Raw genomic sequence first — 21,378 nt, 5'->3', positions numbered from 1 at the left:
TCACAAGTGAAAGAACATAAACGACCTATTGCCTTGATGATCAAAGAGAAATTGATAGCTGTACAGGCCAGACATAAATCAGGGGTATCTTTGAACAAATCAGCACATAAAGTCTAAAATGAACTGCAAATATGGTCCAATTTAAGGGATGAATGGTTTTATGTGAGAAATAATACTTTTACTGGCACTTCATTTACTTTCTAACTATTATCTGGCTCATTTTATAAAACTGCATTTTGCAGCTTCACTTCTTTTAAAGAAAATCATTTCAATTTCTGAATCGATCCAAAATTGATTAGTGCGGCAGCCAACAGCTACTAGTTTTTTTTTGAGAACTGTGCAAATGTGTTTTCTTGCAAAGCCTGTGTTCAATAAAAGGTTCTGTGATTGGGAGTCAGTCATAGAATGGAAACCATAGGTGCTTTAAATGATGTGTGACATTGTAGGAAATCTAATAAAGGTGAGCATGTGGAACTAGGTTCGGGGTTAAATGAACGAAAGGTCTGCTTCAACCTGCCAACGTGAGACATGAAGTGTGCAGCCAGTCCACTGAGGAGGCAGATGTCCATTTTAAATATATTAGTGAGGCGGAAAAGTTCAGACTTGATCTGCATTGCAGCTTTAACAATGGTAGGACATTCCTTCTGGACCTCAGAAAATCTGTAACCGGAGCCAGGCGAGGATAGCTTCAGGAAGCATTCCTTCAGATCTGGCATTGGGAGGAGTGTGCCCTCTATCAGATAATCTCTCCGCTCAACCCCCCTCACTGTCCCTCCCACCACCAGCCAGAGGGAATACAGATCTGACCACCCTCCCATGCCTTCACCCTTGTGGTGATTGTCTCTTTAAGGACAACCCAGCAGAAGAGGGCCATCTGATTTGAGGAACAAGTTGGAACTGAGAGTGGGTAACCATTCCAGTGGGTGGAGCTCTCTCTTCGGCAGAAGAAAGTCTGAAGACATGTAGGGACTGGAGCAGCTGGCGGGCTGTTCCAGGGCAGCCGAGGTTGGGGGGGGGCGGGGTCTTCCATTGGCCTCAGTACAGTTTTTCCTTGTTAATAAATACCCCTTGTGTTCCTGACAAAGTCTGTGGCGTGTGTGTGCGCGTTATAACAACCCACCCCCCCACCAACGTTTGTAATAACTTCCTCCCGACAGAATCAGAGTTCAGACTTGACTGGTCCTACAGCCACCTCAAGTGTGTTCCCTATCGATCGACTGGAAGTCAAGCCCATCGACCACTATGTGAGGAAACCCAGGCTTCTGGGTCCCACCTTCTCAGCGCTTCGTAATGTAAAGTTCTCCCCTATTTCTCATCACTGAAGGAAATAACGGCAAAGTGGTTAGCACTGTTGCTTCGCTTTGCCAGGGACCTGGGTTCAATTCTGGCATTGGGTGTCTGTGTGAAGTTTGCATGTTCTCTACATGTCTGCTTGGATTTCCTCTGGGTGCTCCGGTTTCTTCCCACAGTTCAAAGATTTGCAGATTAGATAGATGAGCCATCGTAAATGCATGGGCTTTTGGGATAGGTCAGAGGGGAGGGCCTGGGTGGGATATTTTTTCGGAGCGTCAGAATTCTATGGTTCTAAAACTAGAGTTACTCATTCCAGAAAGGAAGATCTTTATATGGTCCACCCACACCTAATCGGTTCACAGCAATTTTGACCCAAATCACTGACACCATCCCCCACACTGTTCTAAACTGATTAATTCTTAAAAGTCGTAACATGTGACTGAATTAATAAATATTATTCTTTCTCAAAATACAGATCATTAAATATGATTGGATGTAAAATGTTAAAGTCCATGCGATATACTTAGAACTTCTGTGACACTAATTGGTGAGATATGAACAGCTTCAAGTCCAGCTATTAATTCAAACACCAGAGGTAACTGATGACGTATAATTAGTAACTGTATAATTGATGGAACTTAGCACTTAATCTCGTGTAATTATAAATGCGCCTGTTCCAGTGCCTGTCACATAGACACTAATCCTTTTAGCTGTTGACGTTGCATTCTGCTCAAAATCAATTGACGAAAAGCCATTGGATATGACTTGGGAATAAAAAATAAATTGCAAATGGGACATTTAACATTGTTAAAGGATTGATTTCTTCACATTGTCAGCATTAAACTTTCCAATAAAAGCAATTGCATTTCTTCAAAAATTACAATTGTATTGAAATGATATAGCCAAAGACATTGAACACCATTTCAAAGCTTGGGATTGTGAAAAATGATCAACCACAAGGATTCTTCATGTTAAAATTCAGCTGTCTGCATATTCATTAAAAAAGTCTAAGACCTGCTGGTTATTTGGTTTTTTAAAGTTTATTTATTAGTCACAAGTAGGCTCACATTAACTCTGCAATGAAGTTACTGTGAAAATTCCCAAGTTGCTACACTCCGGCGCCTGTCCAGGTACACTGAGGGGGAATTTAGCATGGCCAATGCACCCAACCAGCATGTCTTTCCGACTGTGGGAGGAAACTGGAGCACCCGGAGGAAACCCACGCAGACACACAGGGAGAACGTGCAGACTCTGCACAAGCAGGGAAGCCGGAAATCGACCCTGGGTCCCTGGTGCTGTGAGGCAGCAGTGCTAGCCACTGTGCCACCCTTGTCTCCCCCTGTCTGCGAGGGATTCCTCCAAGTGCTCAGGTTTTCTGCCACCGTCCAAAGATGTGCAGGTTAGGTGGATCGACCGTGCTAAATTATCCCTTGGTGTCCCAAGATATGTAGGTTAGATTGATTTTATTTATTAGTGTCACAAGTAGACTTACATTAACACTGCAAAGAAGTTACTGTGAAAATCCCGTAGTCGCCACACTCCAGCGCCTGTTCAGGTACATGGAGGGAGAATTTAGCATGGCCAATGCACCTAACCAGCTCGTCATTCAGGCTATGGGAGGAAACTGAGCACCCGGTTTTAAGAGTTATCTCTCCAATATCCTAGCAGAACATCAAACTATGATTTGAATATTCCTATTATCTTTGACTTCTCTACTCTACCCTGGCCAATTAATTCTAACATTAACTTTTGAGTAATGAAGTTCTAGCACATTGGGTGGGATTTTCTGCCCCTCCCCCGACCCTTGCCGCATGTTTTCCAATGGCAGAGGTGGCTTCTCACTGGCTGCTGGTGGGATCTTCTGGTCCTGCAGTTCTTTACTGAGTTTTGCATAGCTTTCCTGTCCCGCTGGTGGGAAACTTGCTGTGGAGGGGGTCTCCCTTGGTGGGACTGGAAGATGCAACCGGCGGGAAGGTCCAGAAAATTCTGGTTATTTTAGTTTCGTATCAATTGGAAGTACTTTGAGGCTTACTTTCCTAGCTTAATTTGAAATGGTGTTTGTGGTTCACTGTATTTGTATCCAGAAGCAGATTTCATCTTCCAAAACGTTGTCAGATTGCGTGAATTTCTCACTGGAAAAAGAGCATTGCTAATACAGCACCATAGAACCGTTCATTTGGGGCATTCAATATATCTCTTTATTTTCTATAACATGTTTATGTTATTTCGCGTTTAATAAACCTCAGTGAGGAGCCCCCACCCTCCTTTAACCTACTTTTTTTTAGTTTGTGGTGTTTGAGCTGCTTTGATCTTTTCTTGTATCTTGCTCCCTTCACGGATCATCTGGAGGTTTGTCTATCATTTTGTGGCATAGTAATCAGGATCAAACAGGAGGGATGGTTTGAACAATGCACTGTAAACACCTGAGGGGTAGAAATTTGCATACAACACTGCACAATACTTGTGTCAATTTCCCTAGGTAGGCAGTGCCAAGGGCTGCTACTTGCTTGGCTGCGCGGTTTTCTCAATAATATCATGCAAAACACAATATGGCCTCCGCAGTTTGTGGTCTACCGCACTCTCTGTCCCTTGTGAATCAACAGAAGTATATGTAATATTATGATCCTTGAAGAGCCAAGAACTTTAAAAATTAAATTTGAACTACCAGTTGATAGTTTAAGGGATGACACTTCAAGATTTTGTCTGTTGACTAGACGTTATTTGTGAAGGCAACTTGTACGTTAATCCCGCTGCCTTGGAAAAGCAGCCAGCATAATCACCCCAGACATACTCCCTTCCACCTTCGTCCGTTGGGAAAATTATACACAAGTCTGAGATCATGCACCAACTGACTCGAGAGCAGCTTCTTCACTGCTGCCATCAGACTTTTGAATGGACCTCCTTGTATTAATTTGATCTTTCTCTACACCCTAGTTAAGACTGTCTCACTACATCCTCCACCCTCTCCTCTCCTTCTCTCCTATGTACAGTATGAATGGTAAGCTTTGTCTGTATTGCACGCAAGAAGCAATACTTTTTACATGTGGCAGTAAATCAAACTACCGGATAAAAAATTTTACTTTTAACATTACGGAAAATCCCACTTTATAATATTTTACACTGTCACCTTGGCAGGTGTTCAATTCTCCTGGAACCAGCCTACAGTGATTCTGAGCGCTCTAGGGTTCACTTCAAATCTTTTCCTTCCCCTGGTAACCTTTAACCTCATGGTTGTCTTTCATGGTGAGGGTTTTCCCTGGAGTTTCTCCCTCTAGCTCAAGCTAAGCAAATCTTCCAATCTAGTTTCAAATCCCACACATTTGGTCTTTCCAACCTGCAGCTGAGCTCTCGCCTGCATTCCTGTGCATTGAACCATCGAGGTTTTTTTGCTTTTAGCTGCTCTCTCCTGAATCCCCAAGGACTGACTTATTTAGGAAATTCAGTGATGTTCCGGGAAAGCCCGAAACCTGATCCTTGAATGGTTTCCTAATGACTCAATTTTTTTCAAAGCCTATCTTCTTGGCAATATGAATCACATAGGCCTTGTATGCAGGTAGAATGCTGATTACCTATTCTTCAGATATCAGCTGTAGCTTGGACGTAAATGGACAGTTTAAGGCTTTACTGTTTGCCTGCTGTTCTCAACATGTTCTTGGAACTTAGTTAGATTGCTAGTCTCCAATGATAAATGTGAATGCTGCTGCTCTAATCTCTCTGTGAATGCCTTGTGACTTATTTCCAGCGAAACAACACAGCTCTTCCTTTAATTTTTTAACAGCTAGGTCACCCATTGTTAGGCAGAATTCAGAGCAGGTCACATGGACTCTTTCATTTTATCCCAAGTTAAAGGCAGTTCCAAAGCATAATCTTGCAAACATCATATTTGTAATGGTACTATTGCTAGAAGTGGTGATAGCCAAATAGATTTCTCCCTTTTCCATTGTTGGAGCACTGGAATTGATACCCTTTCCAGACTGTTCATAGACACCAGATAAACCCAAGATCCCAACGCCTGAACTCGAGGAACTGGTTGGAGTTTACCATCCAGTTTATGCCTGGATTTGGCTTGCTGAACTATCCTACATCAGGTTCAGACTATGATAAAGTTTACATTGTTGCTAGTCATGAACCAACAATTGTTCATTAGCATTAGAACTATCGCAACAGTTGAACATTGCATTTGAAAATAAGTTGCACGGAGTTAATTGGCAAAACAAATAACACCAATTACAAAGGCGATTCTCCATTTTGATTTTGGGCCGCATGGTGGCACAGTGGTTAGCACTGCTGCCTCACAGCGCCAGAGACCCGAGTTCGATTCTCGGCTTGGGTCACTGTCTGTGTGGAGTTTGCACATTATCCCTGTGTCTGCGTGGGTTTCCTCTGGGTGGGTGCTCTAGTTTCCTCCCACGCTCCAAAGATGTGTGGGTTAGATTGATTGGCCATGCTAAATTGACCCTAATGTCGGGGGATTAGCAGAGTAAATATAAGGTGTTACGGGAATAACGCCTGGGTGAGATTGTGGTTGGTGCAGACTCAATGGGCCGAATGACCTCCTTCTGCAGTGTAGAGATTCTGAGTTCATTAATTTGCTAATTATAAATGTCAGTTGAAAGCAGCATTTTGAATTGATATGATCTGGTGAGATTGATTTACGATCTAGTCTCAATAATGTGGGTGAATCTTAATTGTTCTTTTAAAGCAGTCTAATAATTTAGCAGTTTGACTATGAATCCAAACAATTCAAGGAAAAGGACCACCACCATCTTGGGCAGCGAGGGCTGTGTAATAAATGCAAGTGTTCTGACCAAATCTGGAGGGATGAATAAATTCCCCTCTTGACCCCGACGGTTGATGTCACAAGGCCAAGCCTTTTTAATTTTGAAAAAAAAAAGATTTTTCAACTGACAGGAAACGTTGCTATTTGAACTGATCAACAACAAGCTACATAAAAATGCAAGGACGCCTTCCAAGGTGAAGAGGGAAGAAAACAAACAAAGTGCTTTCGGGAATGTGAAGAGACATTTCCTGTCATTCAAAAATCCATTGAAATTCTGTCTAAGGAAGAGAGATTAAAATGCAAGATAGTAAAACAATGGCTGCCACAGACCCACCCAAAACTCCTTGGAAATACACAATGGGTGAAGTATAACAGAGCAATGTGCAGCGAGATTGCAAGGGAAAAAGAGGGATGCAGGGTGGAAGGAGATGGAGTTCCAAAGAAAACGGCAAGAAAGGGTGATGAGTCTATTTGAACTCTGTAGGGGGATGGAGACTGACAATGAGGCGGCATGGTGGCACAGTGGTTAGCACTGCTGCCTCACAGCACCAGGTACCTGGGTTCGATTCCCGGCTTGGGTTACTGTCTGTGTGGAGTTTGCACGTTCTTCCCATGTCTGTGTGTGTTTCCTCCAGGTGCTCTGGTTTCCTCCCACAGGCCAAAGATGTGCGGGTTAGGTGCATTGGCCATGCTAAATTGTCCCTTAGTGTCAGAGGGACCAGTTAGGGAAGGTGCATGGGATTATGGGGATAGGGCCTGGGTGGGATTGTGGTCGGTACAGACTCGATGGGCCAAATGACGCCTTTCTGCACTATAGGGATTACATAGGGCGGCACGGTAGCACAGTGGTTAGCACTGCTGCTTCACAGCTCCAGGGACCTGGGTTCGATTCCCGGCTTGGGTCACTGTCTGTGTGGAGTTTGCACATTCTCCTCGTGTCTGCGTGGGTTTCCTCCGGGTACTCCGGTTTCCTCCCACAGTCCAAAGATGTGCTGGTTAGGTTGATTGGCCATGCCAAAATTGCCCCTTAGTGTCCTGAGATGTGTAGGTTAGAGGGATTAGCGGGTAAATATGTAGGGATATGGGGGTAGGGCCTGGGTGGGATTGTGGTCGGTGCAGACTCGATGGGCCGAATGGCCTCCTTCTGCACTGTAGGGTTTCTATGATTTCTATGAAAGCAGGCTGGAGAATAGTACTCCCGCCAGGTAAAGTATGGTCTGGAGAGGCTGAAATGGCTAAAGAAAGTCAACAAGAATCTACAGGGAACTGAGAAGTTTGGATATCCTACAGCGGTGATAGAACCTGTGAGAGCTGCAGTAGTTAGAGAAGAGGTACTGGGACTTCCAAAGACTGAGGCTCAGCCAGTAGAAGTAAAACCGGTCAGGATAGAATCTGTGGGAGTTGGGGTCGTGAAGGAGGGCCATTTGAATTTAATAGGGCTGAAGTCAGACTAGCCGCAGTAAAGGAGTCCATGAAGGGCTTGTAATGGTTAAAAAGGATGAAGGAAGGGTGCTAATGATCTGTTTAGCAGACACTTTCATGTCAGATTTAAATGGTGACCAAGCAGGCAAGTTTCCAAAAAGACCATGGAAGATTGAGGGAGATGCCCCACCCAGTTGAGGGGAGACAACAGAAGCTGAGCATTCACTTGGGGACAGTAATGTTCTGGGGACATGGAACAGGTTAGGGGAATGTCTATTCCCAAAAGAACAGAAGAAAAGAGGAAAACCATACCCCAGGCAGGTGATACTTGTGGAGATCACGAGGAATAGCAGTGAAACTTGTGCAGAGTTGGCCACTGATCAGCAAGATGAAATAGAGAGTTTTCCAGTTCGCTAGAAGTGGACACAAAACCAGAACTCCTACAGGAGGGAAAGAATCTAATTGCAGCCCACTAACCACTTGTAAGTCAGATTGTGCCTGGGTTGGAGCTTAAAAAAAAGTTCACAGGTGGATAGCGAGGGGTTAAAAAAGATCCAAGCAGATCAGACAAACAATCCAAAAAATTAGCATGTTAAAAGCCTCTGTACTACACAGAGTAAAGACAGGGCCAGTGAGAAGCACACAATACCCCTACAGGTAATCAAGCAGCTTGGCTATTAACAACAGTCTGGGAGCTAACAGCTGGCTAAACCAACCAAACCTCTTAGACAATACTTAACCTCGAGTTATAGCAAGGAACAGACACAGGGTTACTAACAAAATTATCTATTCTGGCTAGCACCAAAAAAAAAAATCAGCAACTTCAGAATTCTGACACCAGTCTCATCTTTTCAAATGAAGATAGGTTTTGTTTGTAACCAACCATTGTGTAACTAACACCGTTTAGGATCATCTGGGCATCAATACCACAGTCGAGCAATCTGAGTAGAGCATGAATCTGTTTCCTGTTTTGTATTTTTGTCATACCTTGTAATGAAATGAGCGTGAAAAGACTCTGTCTGCAGCACCTTTTGTGGAAGCCTCACTACCCCCAAAGAAATTCTCCTTGCCTCAGTTTTAAAAGGGTGACCTTTATTTCTAGTTTCTCCCAAAAGATCTTTGCCGCATCCACACTGCTAAGACCCCTCAGGATCTTGTATGGTTCAATCAAGTCACCTCAACTCTTCTAAACTCCGGTGAATATAAGCCTAGCCTGTCCAACCTTTCCTCATCAACTGCCCATTCCATGTATTAGTCTGGTAAACCTTCTCTGTAAGAAGTTTAACAACACCAGGTTAAAGTCCAACAGGTTTATTTGGTAGCAAAAGCCACACAAGCTTTCGAGGCTCTAAGCCCCTTCTTCAGGTGAGTGGGAATTCTGTTCACAAACAGAACTTATAAAGACACAGACTCAATTTACATGAATAATGGTTGGAATGCGAATACTTACAACTAATCCAGTCTTTAAGAAACAAAACAATGGGAGTGGAGAGAGCATCAAGACAGGCTAAAAAGAAGTGTATTGTCTCCAGACAAGACAGCCAGTGAAACTCTGCAGGTCCACGCAACTGTGGGAGTTACAAATAGTGTGACATGAACCCAATATCCCGGTTGAGGCCGTCCTTGCACACACAAGGACGGCCTCAACCATACATATGTATTTCGACCATCTATAATGTTTTATGAAGCAATAAGCTAGTCGGATCTTGAGTTCGTTAATTTTATTATTTTAAAAACTCACTTGAGGGGAGTATAAGACTTTTCAAAAAGTAAAAAGAAGTCTCCAATCCCACAATATATGTGTACATGATAACATGCAATGCAGAATATATTGCAGGGTGGCAGAGGAGATGGAATTGGTGAGAGTTAAAGTCTGGAAGCAAAATATAAGAGCTATATGTTCTGATCTTCCTTTGGTGACCTTAACATTTCCAGGGGTGTTGCAGCCTATGTAAGCTGGCGGTTTCTCTGGAGGCAGTTTATTTTGAACGGTAATCCATCTTTTTTCAAGATGGATTCTCCGATACTTGAATTTCCTTTGTGTGAAATTCTCTATCTCTGAGATGCATTCCAAAATGTAATGGAGATGGGTCCAAACTTCAAAGTAGCAGAGAGAGAATTCTGCAGTCGTCTTCTGAATGTTATTTTCTGCAGACTCCTTGTAACAAACCCACAAGTTTATAATCCTCGTTTCTTACAACTGGTGTTCCAGTCTGGCTATTGGCACACAATGGAGGGCAATCCTTATGAATGAAGGAGCTTTGATCTCCCATTAACAAAGCTACCAAGGTACCATTGAGAGAGGGAGTGGGGAGGGAGTTCCTGAGTACCTGCCTTACATAATGGGTTTCCTTAGTGCTTCTTTATTTCTGGGAGTTTCTGGAATCATGAAATCTGGTGGCCCATTGGCCCTCTGGTTTGCAGAGGGTTCGGACAATGGCAGCTGTGAAGTCCATCAGGGAACGGGTTAGACAGGGTCCCTGGTAATCTGCTCCCAGATACTGCTAGAAACATGGCCAATTTGCAAGCTGGGTAACTCCTATAGCCATCTTAGGACACAGGTGGAACAATAGAGTCAACATGCTCTATGCCACCCCCCATAGTGTACTGCAGGGTACACTAGGTACACCTCCAATGAGGTTGGAGTAGGTTTATTGAGATTGCTTTGAGAATTCAGTCAAAGGTGATTAGCAAAGGCAGCCCCTGAAGAATGAACCTCCCCTTCCTTCCTGCTCTTTAAACAATTGATGTAAAACCAAAATTGGGCCCCTGCTGCCTATGCCAAACATATTCTGGCATGGGCATTGCATTATCAAGGTCAATAGGCTTGACAACAAACCTAATTGATCTTTAATTATCCATTTAAAAATGATGGGCAGTCTTCTAATTTTGACTGTATTATGAAGGCAAACTTGGGAAGGTGAGCCTATTTGATCAGTATCCCCATCACTGCAGGCAAACCTGTCAGCAGCATGTAAAATTCAGCTCAGTGTCTCTGCGGTTTTAGCTCTTTGTTTCCTTTTTAAAGGATAAAGTAAAGTTTATTTATTAGTCACAAGCAGGCTTACACTAACATTGCAATGAAGTTACTGTGAAAATCCCCTAGTCGCCACACTCCGGCGCCTGTTCGGGTCAATGCATCTAACCAGCACGTCCTTTGGACTGTGGAGGAAACTGGAACACCTGGAGGAAACCCATGCAGACACAGGGAGAACCTGCAAACTCCACACAGCCAGACCCAAGCTGGGAATTGAACCCAGGTCCCTGGCACTGTGAAGCAGCAGTGCTAACCACTGTGCCACCATGCGGAAAATCCAAGGCAGAAAACTAATGATTCATATTCCACATTGCATGTGAAACAATAGAATAGAATCCCTACAATGCAGAAGAAGGCCATTTGGCCCATCAAGTCTGCACCGACCACAATCCCACCCAGGCCCTTTCGCACAACTCCATACATTTACCCTAGCTAGTCTCCCTGACATTAAGGGGCAATTTAGCATGGCCAATCAACCCAACCTGCATATCTTTGGACTGCGGGAGGAAACCCACACAGATATGGGGAGAACGTGCAAACTCCACACAGACAGTGACCCAAGTGGGAATTGAACCCGGGTTCCTGGTGCTGTGCGGCAGCTGTGGTAACCATTGTGCCACTGTGCTGCTCCAATTGTTATGCCACTAGTCATATCTCAAGAATGTATAAATTTGTGACATGCATTCTGTTTTATAATGCCTTTTCTTAGCTCTGTGAACCCAACACAACATAAAGGCTTGGCTCTTGTTAAATGAGAAATTAATATTAATGAACAATAACATTGTTTTCATTCATTTTACCTCCAGATCACTTCCTCAATTTTAGGTCTGTTAGAGGACATCTGCCTCCAGGATTTGAACATACAAACATTAGAAAAAATAAAATCTATTTGAAGCCTTAAATCTTTTGTTCAATGTGAAATAAATGACCAGCTCATAATATTATGTACGCGTAAGTTATTGGAAATTGTGCTGAGATTGAAGTCTAATTATACAAATGTACTTAAAATTTTAAACACTCGTGGGCACATTTTAAAATGAAAGTTACATCAAACCTTTCTCTCTTCTCTTCTTCCGTTTGGCATCTTTTCTACTTTTTTATGTATTGCTCCCTACGTTTCCATAGCTCTGCAAGAATGGCTGCCTTTTTTTTTGCTACTATTTTCTGATAGCGATTTTCAACGTGACTCCTGAATGTTTTCTGCCAGCAAGTTGGATTCTATGGAATAAGGCTGATTTCCAGTATTCAGGCATGACTGCCATTTCTGCTGCTTTGTAGTTGGGTAATCATTTGAAATGATACTGGGGAATGAAATGGAAAATGATCAAACCCCTGATTGTAGTTCTTCATTGAACTGCTGCAGAAATCGAATCACCGAGACTTGGCTGAATTAGAAAAAAACTTCTGATACAGTATGTTGTTAACTGGAAGATTTGTTGAATCGTGGGCAAAGGTATGACCCTAAAATAAAATACAAACTAGATAGCACCTTGCTTTTAAATCCACTATTAACCTACCAACCAGAAAAGAACATTACAGAAGTTATTTTGGAAATATTACACACACTGGTATCACGTCCTATTTTAACAATCATTCCATAGATTAAGGCCCATTCTGACAACTCCATCTTTTTTCATTTCCAGTGCTGTTCAACTTGAGGATTATCGTGTAGAATATAAAACATAGTCAGTTTTTTTTTTCGGCGTGAAATATATTCATTTTGTAGAGTAATGTGGTCAACTGAGTTGACAAAAAATTGTTTTCAACAAATTTAGGAAGCTCGAAGTTCAAGGCTGCCCCACATGTTTCTTGGGTACTAAGCTTCTGGTGAAAGCTCTGATTAAGGCTGGCAGTAGACATGTACTCGTTACGAGCTGGAAGTTTTGGAGTACGTAAATAATACCCATTTGACACACACTTGTGCAAAACTGACTTGCCCAGAATGTAGCTGGTTCATCAAAATAATGTCCATCGGGTGTAGTAGTGCTGTTGGGTTAAGAGTGAATTTGTGTAGCTTTTCACTCGGTGTAGAAGGAGACCATTTGGCCCAATGAATCTGCACCGACCACAATCTCACCCAGGCCCTATCCCCTTGACCCCACGTATTTACCCTGCTAGTCCCCCTGACACACCTCTGATTATTTGCTTCCCGCACAATGTTAGAAAAATTCGGAGGAACTCTACAATAATACAAATTTATACAGTTGAAGGAACGTGGTAAAGGGACCAATTATATAATGGGTGGGATTTTATGGCCTCACTTGAGCGAGATCAGAAATTCCCACCTGAGGTCAACGGACATTGCTGTTGTCCGCCCCTTGTCCACGATGGCAGGCAAGGCAGTACAATTCTGTGGCGGGCAAGGCGGTAGAATTCCGGTGAATGTTTTTGACCTTCAATGGCTGTACAATTGAAAGTTTCAGATGACTTCATGAGTAGTGGAAATAACGTTTAAAGCAGTTTGTATTCTACGCCAGTGAGCCTGACTTAAGAGCACTCAGGCACTTTCGCAAGGGCCCCATCCACAGCATGTTCCCTCACCCCCTCTCCAACAAGGGTGACCGGCGTTGGGACATCAGGGCCTCCTGATGGGTCCCCCTGCATGACACCCCTGGCATAGGCTCCACCCTTGGCTCTTACCCTTACACGCAGTGGCCAACTGGCACTGCTGGGGTGCCCAGTGGGTACTGTTCAGCCATGTCCCAGACCACCTGGGAGTCTCCAAGCACCCCGGCATAGCCATTGTGCCTAGTCTCTGCTAGCGGAGACCAGTAGCGATTCAGAAAATCCTGGGAGCAGGGAGATTCTGGTGTCGAATGGGCTTTGTGTATATATATGCTAATTGGCTTTGCTACCTTTCTGTACAATCCGGTTTGTGCCACGAGAAAGGGATCCAGATGATTGCAAACTGTTTGGCACCGTGCATGAAACCGATTTTTAGGCCTGCACGCTATTTTCCTGGATCCTTGTGAATCAGGAGCAGCAAGGTTGGAGAATCGCCCCCATGGTCTATATACGATGCAAATTGACATTTTGCTGCAATCCCTGAAAGGATTCTAATGGTTATGAGCAATGTAGTAAAGTCATAAATCATTACTATTGTAATCGATGAATAGCTCTCGTACTATAATATTTGTGAGCACCCATATGAAATGAAGGGCTATCTTTCCAACCTTCTCAGGGTTGCACTCTGTTTCCTCAAGCGGAGATATGGCAAGTCAACAATATCTGATGACCCACCTCTTAGAAACATAGAATCTCTACAGTACAGAAAGAGGCCATTCAGCCCATCGAGCTTACACCCACTGTCCCAAAGTTGTCGGATGTTTCAAGGCTGCTCAAGACAATGAAGATTGCTGCCATATACTGATGCTCAAACACATCACTGGTTGTATCTAGCTGCTCGCATTGAAGAAAGTAAAACCAGCATGAGCTAAATTAAGCTCTATAACATATGGATGATACAAAAGTCATGTGAACAATGATAGCAAAGTGACAGCTTTGTTTCTCTCCCTCTCTCTCGCTCTACAGACGCTGCCTTTTATCTGAGTGTTTCCAGCATTTTTGTTTGATTTCCAGCACCTGCAGTATTTTGCTTAAGAATTTGGAAGTTAGTGAGAGCCGAGTGAAGAAGCAGGGAAGGAGGCAGTTTGAGGAAAAACTATACATCAGAAGATGTCATAACCCACCTCCCCGCCCCCATAATAAAATTACAGAACAAACATCCATCAACAGTAGATGTCGTCTAACAGCTAATTAATTCATTTCAAAAAGCGAGATAAATAGAAGTGAATTTAAGGTGACAAGTAACGAGATAAATGAGCAGATATCCCATGGACATTTTGGCTTCAATATCTCTTAAAGTAGGGGAGTGCCATCTGTAGAATACAACTGGTTGGGGGTAAAATATGAATTATAATAAACTAAAATTCTGGATTTCTCCTTGTCCCTCATCTTGGATACCTTACCAAGATACTTGCCTCCATGAGAACAATAAGTAATTGGAAGGCTGTGAGATTAAACGTTTTATGAGGCCTGTCAGGCATCACGATCCTGAAGGCTAAAATAGCCTGTTCTTACTCCGTATCCTTGTGTTTATATTTAAAATTTTTAAAGTTTATTTATTAACGTCACAAGTAGGCTTACATTAACACTGTAATGAAGTTACTGTGAAAATCCCCCTAGTCGCCACACTCCGACGCCTGTTCAGGTACACTGAAGGATAATTTGGCGTAGCCAATGCACCTAACCAGCACATCTTTCGGACTATTCTTCAAAGTTGAAGAATAGTATTTTTAAAGTTTATTTATTAGTCACAGGAAACCGGAGTACCTGGAGGAAACCCACGCAGACACGGGGAGAACGTGCAACTCTGCACAGTCAACCAAGTTGGAATTTGGACCCGGTCCCTGGTACTAACTACTGTGCCACTATGCAAATTCATTTTAAAGTCATGGTGAAGCCTAGACCTTTTGTTTCAAATTTGCTGCTTCATTTCTAATATATATATATACAGAAGATGTGATTGATCTGTGGGCTCCAGTGATATTGATGTTGGGGAGTAAATTTTGTTCTTTAGTAAAACGTGGAAACAATGATGGTTCATTCTTTGATACTTTTGTTGTCCATGAATTATGTTTGTCCATTGTTACACTTTCTTGACACTAGTTTTATAGGTACAGCCTTTTCAGGCAATTATGATACTGGAACATAAGAATGCACCGGTTTAGTTATTTTAATTGTTTTCTAGTCATTAAGTTAAGTTGTGAGATATGAGGAAAGAAACTTCCTATATGTTAGGCCCCTGTTCACCAAGCATTCACTGTTCATGTGGCTGTCTTGTGGTGCAGTGGGTAGTGTCCCTGCCTCTTGACCGGAAGCTCCAGGTTCAAGTTTCACCCCAAGACCTGATAGCCAAGGAAGATGTGTTCATAACACATTCAAACAGGTTGAGTGTGTCAATGGACAATTCCTTCCAAACACACCAATGGATGGTGGCAAGAGTGGGAGAGACCTCCTGGTCAGCCATGCTTGATGTGGAATAGCACCCCTCAAGCTATAAGCCCTCGGTGACAGACTCGCGACCTGTCCTGGGATGGAAATGGAAACAGTCTGCCTTAGTGCACCACTAGGTGCGAGAAGAGAATTGGAATTGGACTTGCAGCTCATACATATGAGCATGCAAACAATGGGCAAGAGTAGGCCATTCAGCCTCTTGAGCCAGCTCCACCATTTAATAAAATCATGGCTGATCTGATGGTCGCCTTAAATCTGCATCCCACCTTCCCCTGAGAACCCAACACCCCCCCCCCCCTCTCCACCCCCCACTTACCTAAAAAATTCAAAGTTGAAGAATAGTATTTTTAAAGTTTATTTATTAGTCACAAGTAAGGCTTACATTAACACTGCAATGAAGTTACTGTGAAATACCCCTAGTCGCCACAGTCCGACACCTGTTTATGTCAATGCACCTAGCCTGCATGTCTTTCAGAATGTGGGAGGAAACCGGAGCACCCAGAGGAAACCCACGCAGACACGGGGAGAATGTGCAAACTCCACACAGACAGTGACCCAATCCGGGAATCGAACCTGGGTCCCTGGCGTTGTGAAGCAGCAGTGCTAACCACTGTGCCGCCCAAAAATATGGAATGCTTCACAAATTTGCATGTCATTGTGTGACATTGCAGGACACAGAGTAAAGCTCCCTTTATGCTCTGTCCTAAATAATATGCTTCAGTTGCCACATCATAGAGCTAAGTACCGCTGCACCAATGTGACGTTTTGTCATTTCCCAACAGCAGCAATCTCATGGTTTCCCTGTCTGAGATTGCTGGGTAGTCTGTGTTAAAGGAGATTTGGACTGTCCAGTGAAGAACTGGATCAAAATCCAATCATCTTGTTGATTTTTAACTCTGGTATCAGGATAGAAAAGCAGTGTTAAACCCATTGAACCAACCAGTTTGCATGTTCATTTCTCTAATGCTTTTACAATCTGTCTCTTGCGGACCTGGAAGCTAACCATGTCAACTTTTATTTGCAGTTTGGAAGAACAGAAGTAATCGACAACTCCTTAAACCCTGACTTTGTACGGAAATTCATTCTAGATTACTTCTTTGAAGAGCGGCAAAATCTCCGATTTGATTTGTAAGTTTGTCCTTCACTGCTGTTGCATAGATATTTTTCTCGCGCTCTTAAGGAGAATGGGTGAAGTAATCAAAGCCTTTCTAGTCATTCATAGGACATGGGCATTACTGGCTGGTCTGCATTTATTGCCCATCCTGAAATTATCAGTCAAATATTTCTGTTTTAACCTGCATGAACAATCCTGTGTTTTGCGCTCAGTAAATTGGATTCACTAAATTCAATTAATTCTCAAAAAATAATACAGTTGACATTTCTGGAGTATAGCACAATTCAGATTTGAGTTATTTTCAAACATTGGATCATTTTTCATTCAGAAACTACTAATTGTGTTGCCTTCAAAGGAAACCATAAATATTTAACTGCAGCTTTCATACTTTTTTCCAAAGCGGAATGGATTCAAATTCTATTTGATATGCGACACCATTAAAATCAAACGCATTGAGCAAGTTTCAAAGAATATTCAGTATGGCTTATTTTTCACCAGCCGTAGAGTTGGGGGGAACTGGAGATAGGCAGGTTATGAATGTCTAATTAGAAAAAAGGAAATTAAAAGGACCAAAATTATGTATCGAGAGAGTCAAGTAAGGTTTGGTCTGAGGCCCATTCTCTCATATGTCTTGGTGAATGCATTGATGATGGTTTGTCACTCGTACTTTGAATGTACACACACATCATCTGTGTATTGCAGCTCGATGACGGAAGTCAGGGTGGCCTTGGTTTTGGCCTGAAGGCACCGAAGGTTGAACAGTTTCCTACTTGTCTGGTAGATAGCTCCACTCCAGTGGGGAGTTTCAGGGTGATGGGGTGGAGTGTTGCTGCGAGGAATATTGAGAAGAGTTTTTGACATCTTCATTTTTGGCTCAGTGGGCTAGGTCGTTGGGTACTTGGACTATAGATTGCGCTGAAAATGTCACACACCTCGTGGTTGTCGGCAAGTTTGCTGCGTCTCCTGTGCTCTATCCCTCCACCATCTGTTCATTAGGTTGTGGGTTATTTGTTGCACCTCGGCCTTCAGTTGCCTATTGGCTTGTTTCCTCTCGCTCAAGTTTTGGTGGGGCTGTCAGTTCAGGAAAGCCTTGATTTGCGGTCAAGGAGATCCTGGATCTCTTGATTCTTCCCGTTGAACCAGTCTTGGTGTTTCCTGGCTGAGAGGCCAAATGTTTTCTCGCAGGTGCTGACTGTGGGATTTTAAAAGTGGACCAGGCACTGTGAGCACTCTGCGGCTCAGGCTTGTTGGTCATTGCCAGGTTAGCTGTGAGGTTGGTCTTCTCGGGTTTTTTGAGTCCAGTGACATTGGGCCCGATTTTGCATTTTCATTCTAAGTGCTGAATCTGGGCGCAATTCAGATCTGACTTGGAAATCTGCTTTCAGGCGCCCCCATGCGCACTTAGCCTGAAAAAAAATCGTGGGTCTGAATCGCGCTGTGGGCGGGGCTTAGCGCGCCTGAAACGATTGGAGCTCTGAACTGCGCATGCGCAGTTAGAAAAAACTTTTTAAAACGCGCCCCTGTCACATTGCCTCCAGGCCACAAAAAGTGGATAAAGCTGCTCGGGAGTGATGGTCCCCACAGACATGCAACATAACTTTCCCCCTTATCCACCACCACCGCCCCCCCTACCCCCGCTACCCAGACCGATCGCGACCCCCTGCCCCCTTTTTCCCCCCACCGATCGCCTGCAGAGTGGCAGCGGTCCACCCTGCCCCTACCCCCCCCCCCCCCCCCCCCCCACCCCGGCACCAGAGATCCATCCACCCCACTCCACACCAGACAACGATCAGGCCTCCCTCCTCCCCCTCCCCACCACTGACCTGAGTCAGAGAGCCATTGGAAACTCTGAACTTACCTCTTCAGAAGCTGGAGCGCCCGAAACAGACTTTTTGCCGAGCATGTCTGTTTTGCGCCGAATCTGGACGCATGAACGCGATGGTAAAGGGGGAAATGCTGATAAAATTGGGCGGACAGTTCATTAATTCAATTTAAATGCATGCAAATGCATTTAAATCGCCGTTACGCCCGTTTCGGGCTCGAATCGGATCGCGGCCATTTTCGGGCCTCGGTAAAGTGGCCATCTGCATGGACGCGGGCGCGGATTGCGTTAATGGCCCCACGCCTGACTTTACCACATTTTTGCGCCCAAAAACGGGCACAACGCAATGGTGTAATCAGGCCCGTTGTGTCTCCGGTGGAAGAGGTTTTTCTTCCTCTGCGGTTTGGGGCCAGGGTGATGGAGATGGTAGATGGGATTAGTTGGTCAGTCCAGCAGTCGTGGCACGGATAATGTGGACAACTTTGCAGTCCCTCGCTTGGAGATGATATAGTCTATTAGGTGCCATGTGCTTGGTGCGCTGTCATGAGGTCTTCTGCTTGTCCCTCTGGTGTAACAGGGTGTTTGTAATGGCCAGGTCATGTTCTAAATATTTTGTCAGTAGGAGGACTCCACTGGCATTTGTTTTCCCCTTGCCTTTCCAAAGGTTTGTGTCCCTCCCGATTCCAACATTGAAGTTGCCAAGGAGATTCAGCTTGTCTCTTTTCGAGATGCGGAACAGCGATGGGTCGACACTGGAGTAGAATGCCTTGTCTGTCTGTCTCCGTTGCATCTAGCGTTGGGTCATTGGCACTGATGGCTGTGATGTGCTGCTTCTAGAGTGGAGTGAGCCGGAGGGTCATGAGGCATTTGTTCACCCCGCAAGGGGCTTTGTTGAGACGTTTGACCAATTCATTTTTTATGGCAAAGCCAACCCCATAGAGACAATGTTGTTCTTCTGGTTTGCCTTTCCAGAAGGAAGTGTTTCCACCACCATGTTCTTTAAGCTGGCCTCCTGCCAGTTGTGTCTTGCTCAGGGTGGCGATGTTAATGTTGTGATGCTGGAGTTCCCAGGTTATGATGGCAATGCGACATTCAGGTCTGTTGCTGTTGGGGTTGTCCACAAGGGTCCTGATGTTCCAGGTCCTGAAATTCATTTGAGCTACCAAATTGAAAGAAATGCATACAATGCTGTGGAAATTAGTGGTATGTTAGAACATTTTAAATTGGTGAAGGGTGACTGAATGTAATGTGAGAAATTAGAATGTGAAATAAATAGAATACAGACAACAAAAGCTTTTACAAATGTATAAAAAGAAAAAGAGTAGCTAAAGTAAGTGTTGGTCCTTTTAGAGAATGAAACTGAGGAATTGATGTGGGACACAAGGAAATGGCAAAGACACTGAATAATATTTTGTATCTGTATTCACAGTATAGAAACGAAACGTACCCCAAGAAGTAGAAAAGCAAGAGGCAAAAGGGAACGAGGAACTTGAAACAATCAAAAAGTATTCTGACAATGAGTGGGACTGAAGGCTGATCTGACCTCTGAACCTGAGGGCTCGCATTCTTTAGGTCTTAATAAAAGAGGCTGCAGAGAGAGTGCATGCATTGGCTGTAACCTTCCAAAATTCCCTAGATTTTGGAAAGGTCCCGAAAGATTGGAAAACTACAAATGTAACAAATCTTTGAGAAAAGAGGGAGAGAGAAAGCAGTAAACTAATGGCCAGTTAGCCACCCATCAAAGGGAAAAGGTTTGAAACCACTGTTAGGGAAATATAGCAAGACATTTAGAAAATCATAATATAATCAGGCAGAGTCAACACTGTTTCATGAAAGGGAAATTGAGTTTGACAAATGTATTTGAGGATATAATGAGCAGAATGGATGAAGAGTAACCAGTTGATGTGGTGTATTTGGAGGTATGGCACAGAAGGTTATGCACAAGGCAAAATCTCATGGTGTTGGAGGCCATATTTAGTACGGCTGGAAGATTAGTTAATGAATAGGAAACTGAGAGTCTAGACAAATGAGTCATTTTTAATTGAGCAAACTGCAATTAGTGAGTATCACAGGACTCAGTGCTGCCCCAACTACTTACAATCTAAATTAATGAGTTGGCTGAAGGAGCTGACTGCATTGTACCCAAATTTGCTGCTGATACAAAAATTGGTGTGAAAATAAGTTGTGAAGAGGCTACACAGAATCTTCAAATAGATGCAGACAAAAAATTGGCAGATCAAAGAAAATTACAGCACAGGAACAGGCCATTTGGCCCTCCAAGCCTGCACTGAACATGCTGCCCGAATGAACTAAAACCCCCTACCCTTCTGGGGACCAGATGAGTATAATGTGGGGAAAAAACGAGGTTGTTAACTTTGATTAGAAGAATCAAAAAGCAGAATGTTATTTTTTTTAAATGCTGCAGGGCAGAGTGTTCTTGTACATGAATCACAAAGTTAGTATGCAGGTACAGCAAATAAATAGGATGGCAAAGGGCCTTGATTGCAAGGGGGATGGAGTATAAAAGTTTACATAAGTTTTGCTACCACGGTACAGTGCATCGGTGAGACCACACCTCAGTACTGTGCACAGTTTTGGTCTCCTTAAGGAGGAATATTCTTACATCGGAGGTAGTTCAGGGGAAGTTCACTTGGCTGATTCTTGGGATGAAGAGACTATCTAATGAGGACGATTTGAGTAGGTTAGGCCTATACTCATCAGATTTTAGAAGAATGAGCAGTGACCTTATTGAAACATTTCAGATTCTGAGAGGAGCTTGACATGACTTCAACATCATGGGTGGCACAGTGGTTAGCACTGCTGCCTCACGGCGCAAGGAACCTGGGTTCAAATCCGGCCTCAGGTCATAGAATCATAGAAATCCTACAGTACAG

The 21,378-nt window shown here is 43.6% G+C and overlaps 1 protein-coding gene across 3 annotated transcripts in view; it reads left to right on the top strand.

Moving 5' to 3' along the window:
• The window catches only part of LOC144479268 (copine-8), a 652,766-nt gene that overhangs the window by 105,746 nt on the left and 525,642 nt on the right, over positions 1-21,378 (top strand). For all 3 annotated transcript variants that reach the window (XM_078197938.1, XM_078197940.1, XM_078197939.1), the window contains exon 4: positions 16,573-16,676. In XM_078197938.1, the coding sequence (XP_078054064.1) occupies positions 16,573-16,676 (104 nt within the window). The remainder of the gene's footprint in view (positions 1-16,572; positions 16,677-21,378) is intronic.

The sequence above is a fragment of the Mustelus asterias genome, chromosome 25, assembly GCF_964213995.1.
Source record: "Mustelus asterias chromosome 25, sMusAst1.hap1.1, whole genome shotgun sequence".
Classification (NCBI taxonomy): Eukaryota; Metazoa; Chordata; class Chondrichthyes; order Carcharhiniformes; family Triakidae; genus Mustelus; species Mustelus asterias.
The sequence above is the reverse complement of the archived record's forward strand: the minus strand, read 5'-3'. Positions and strand labels throughout refer to the sequence as shown.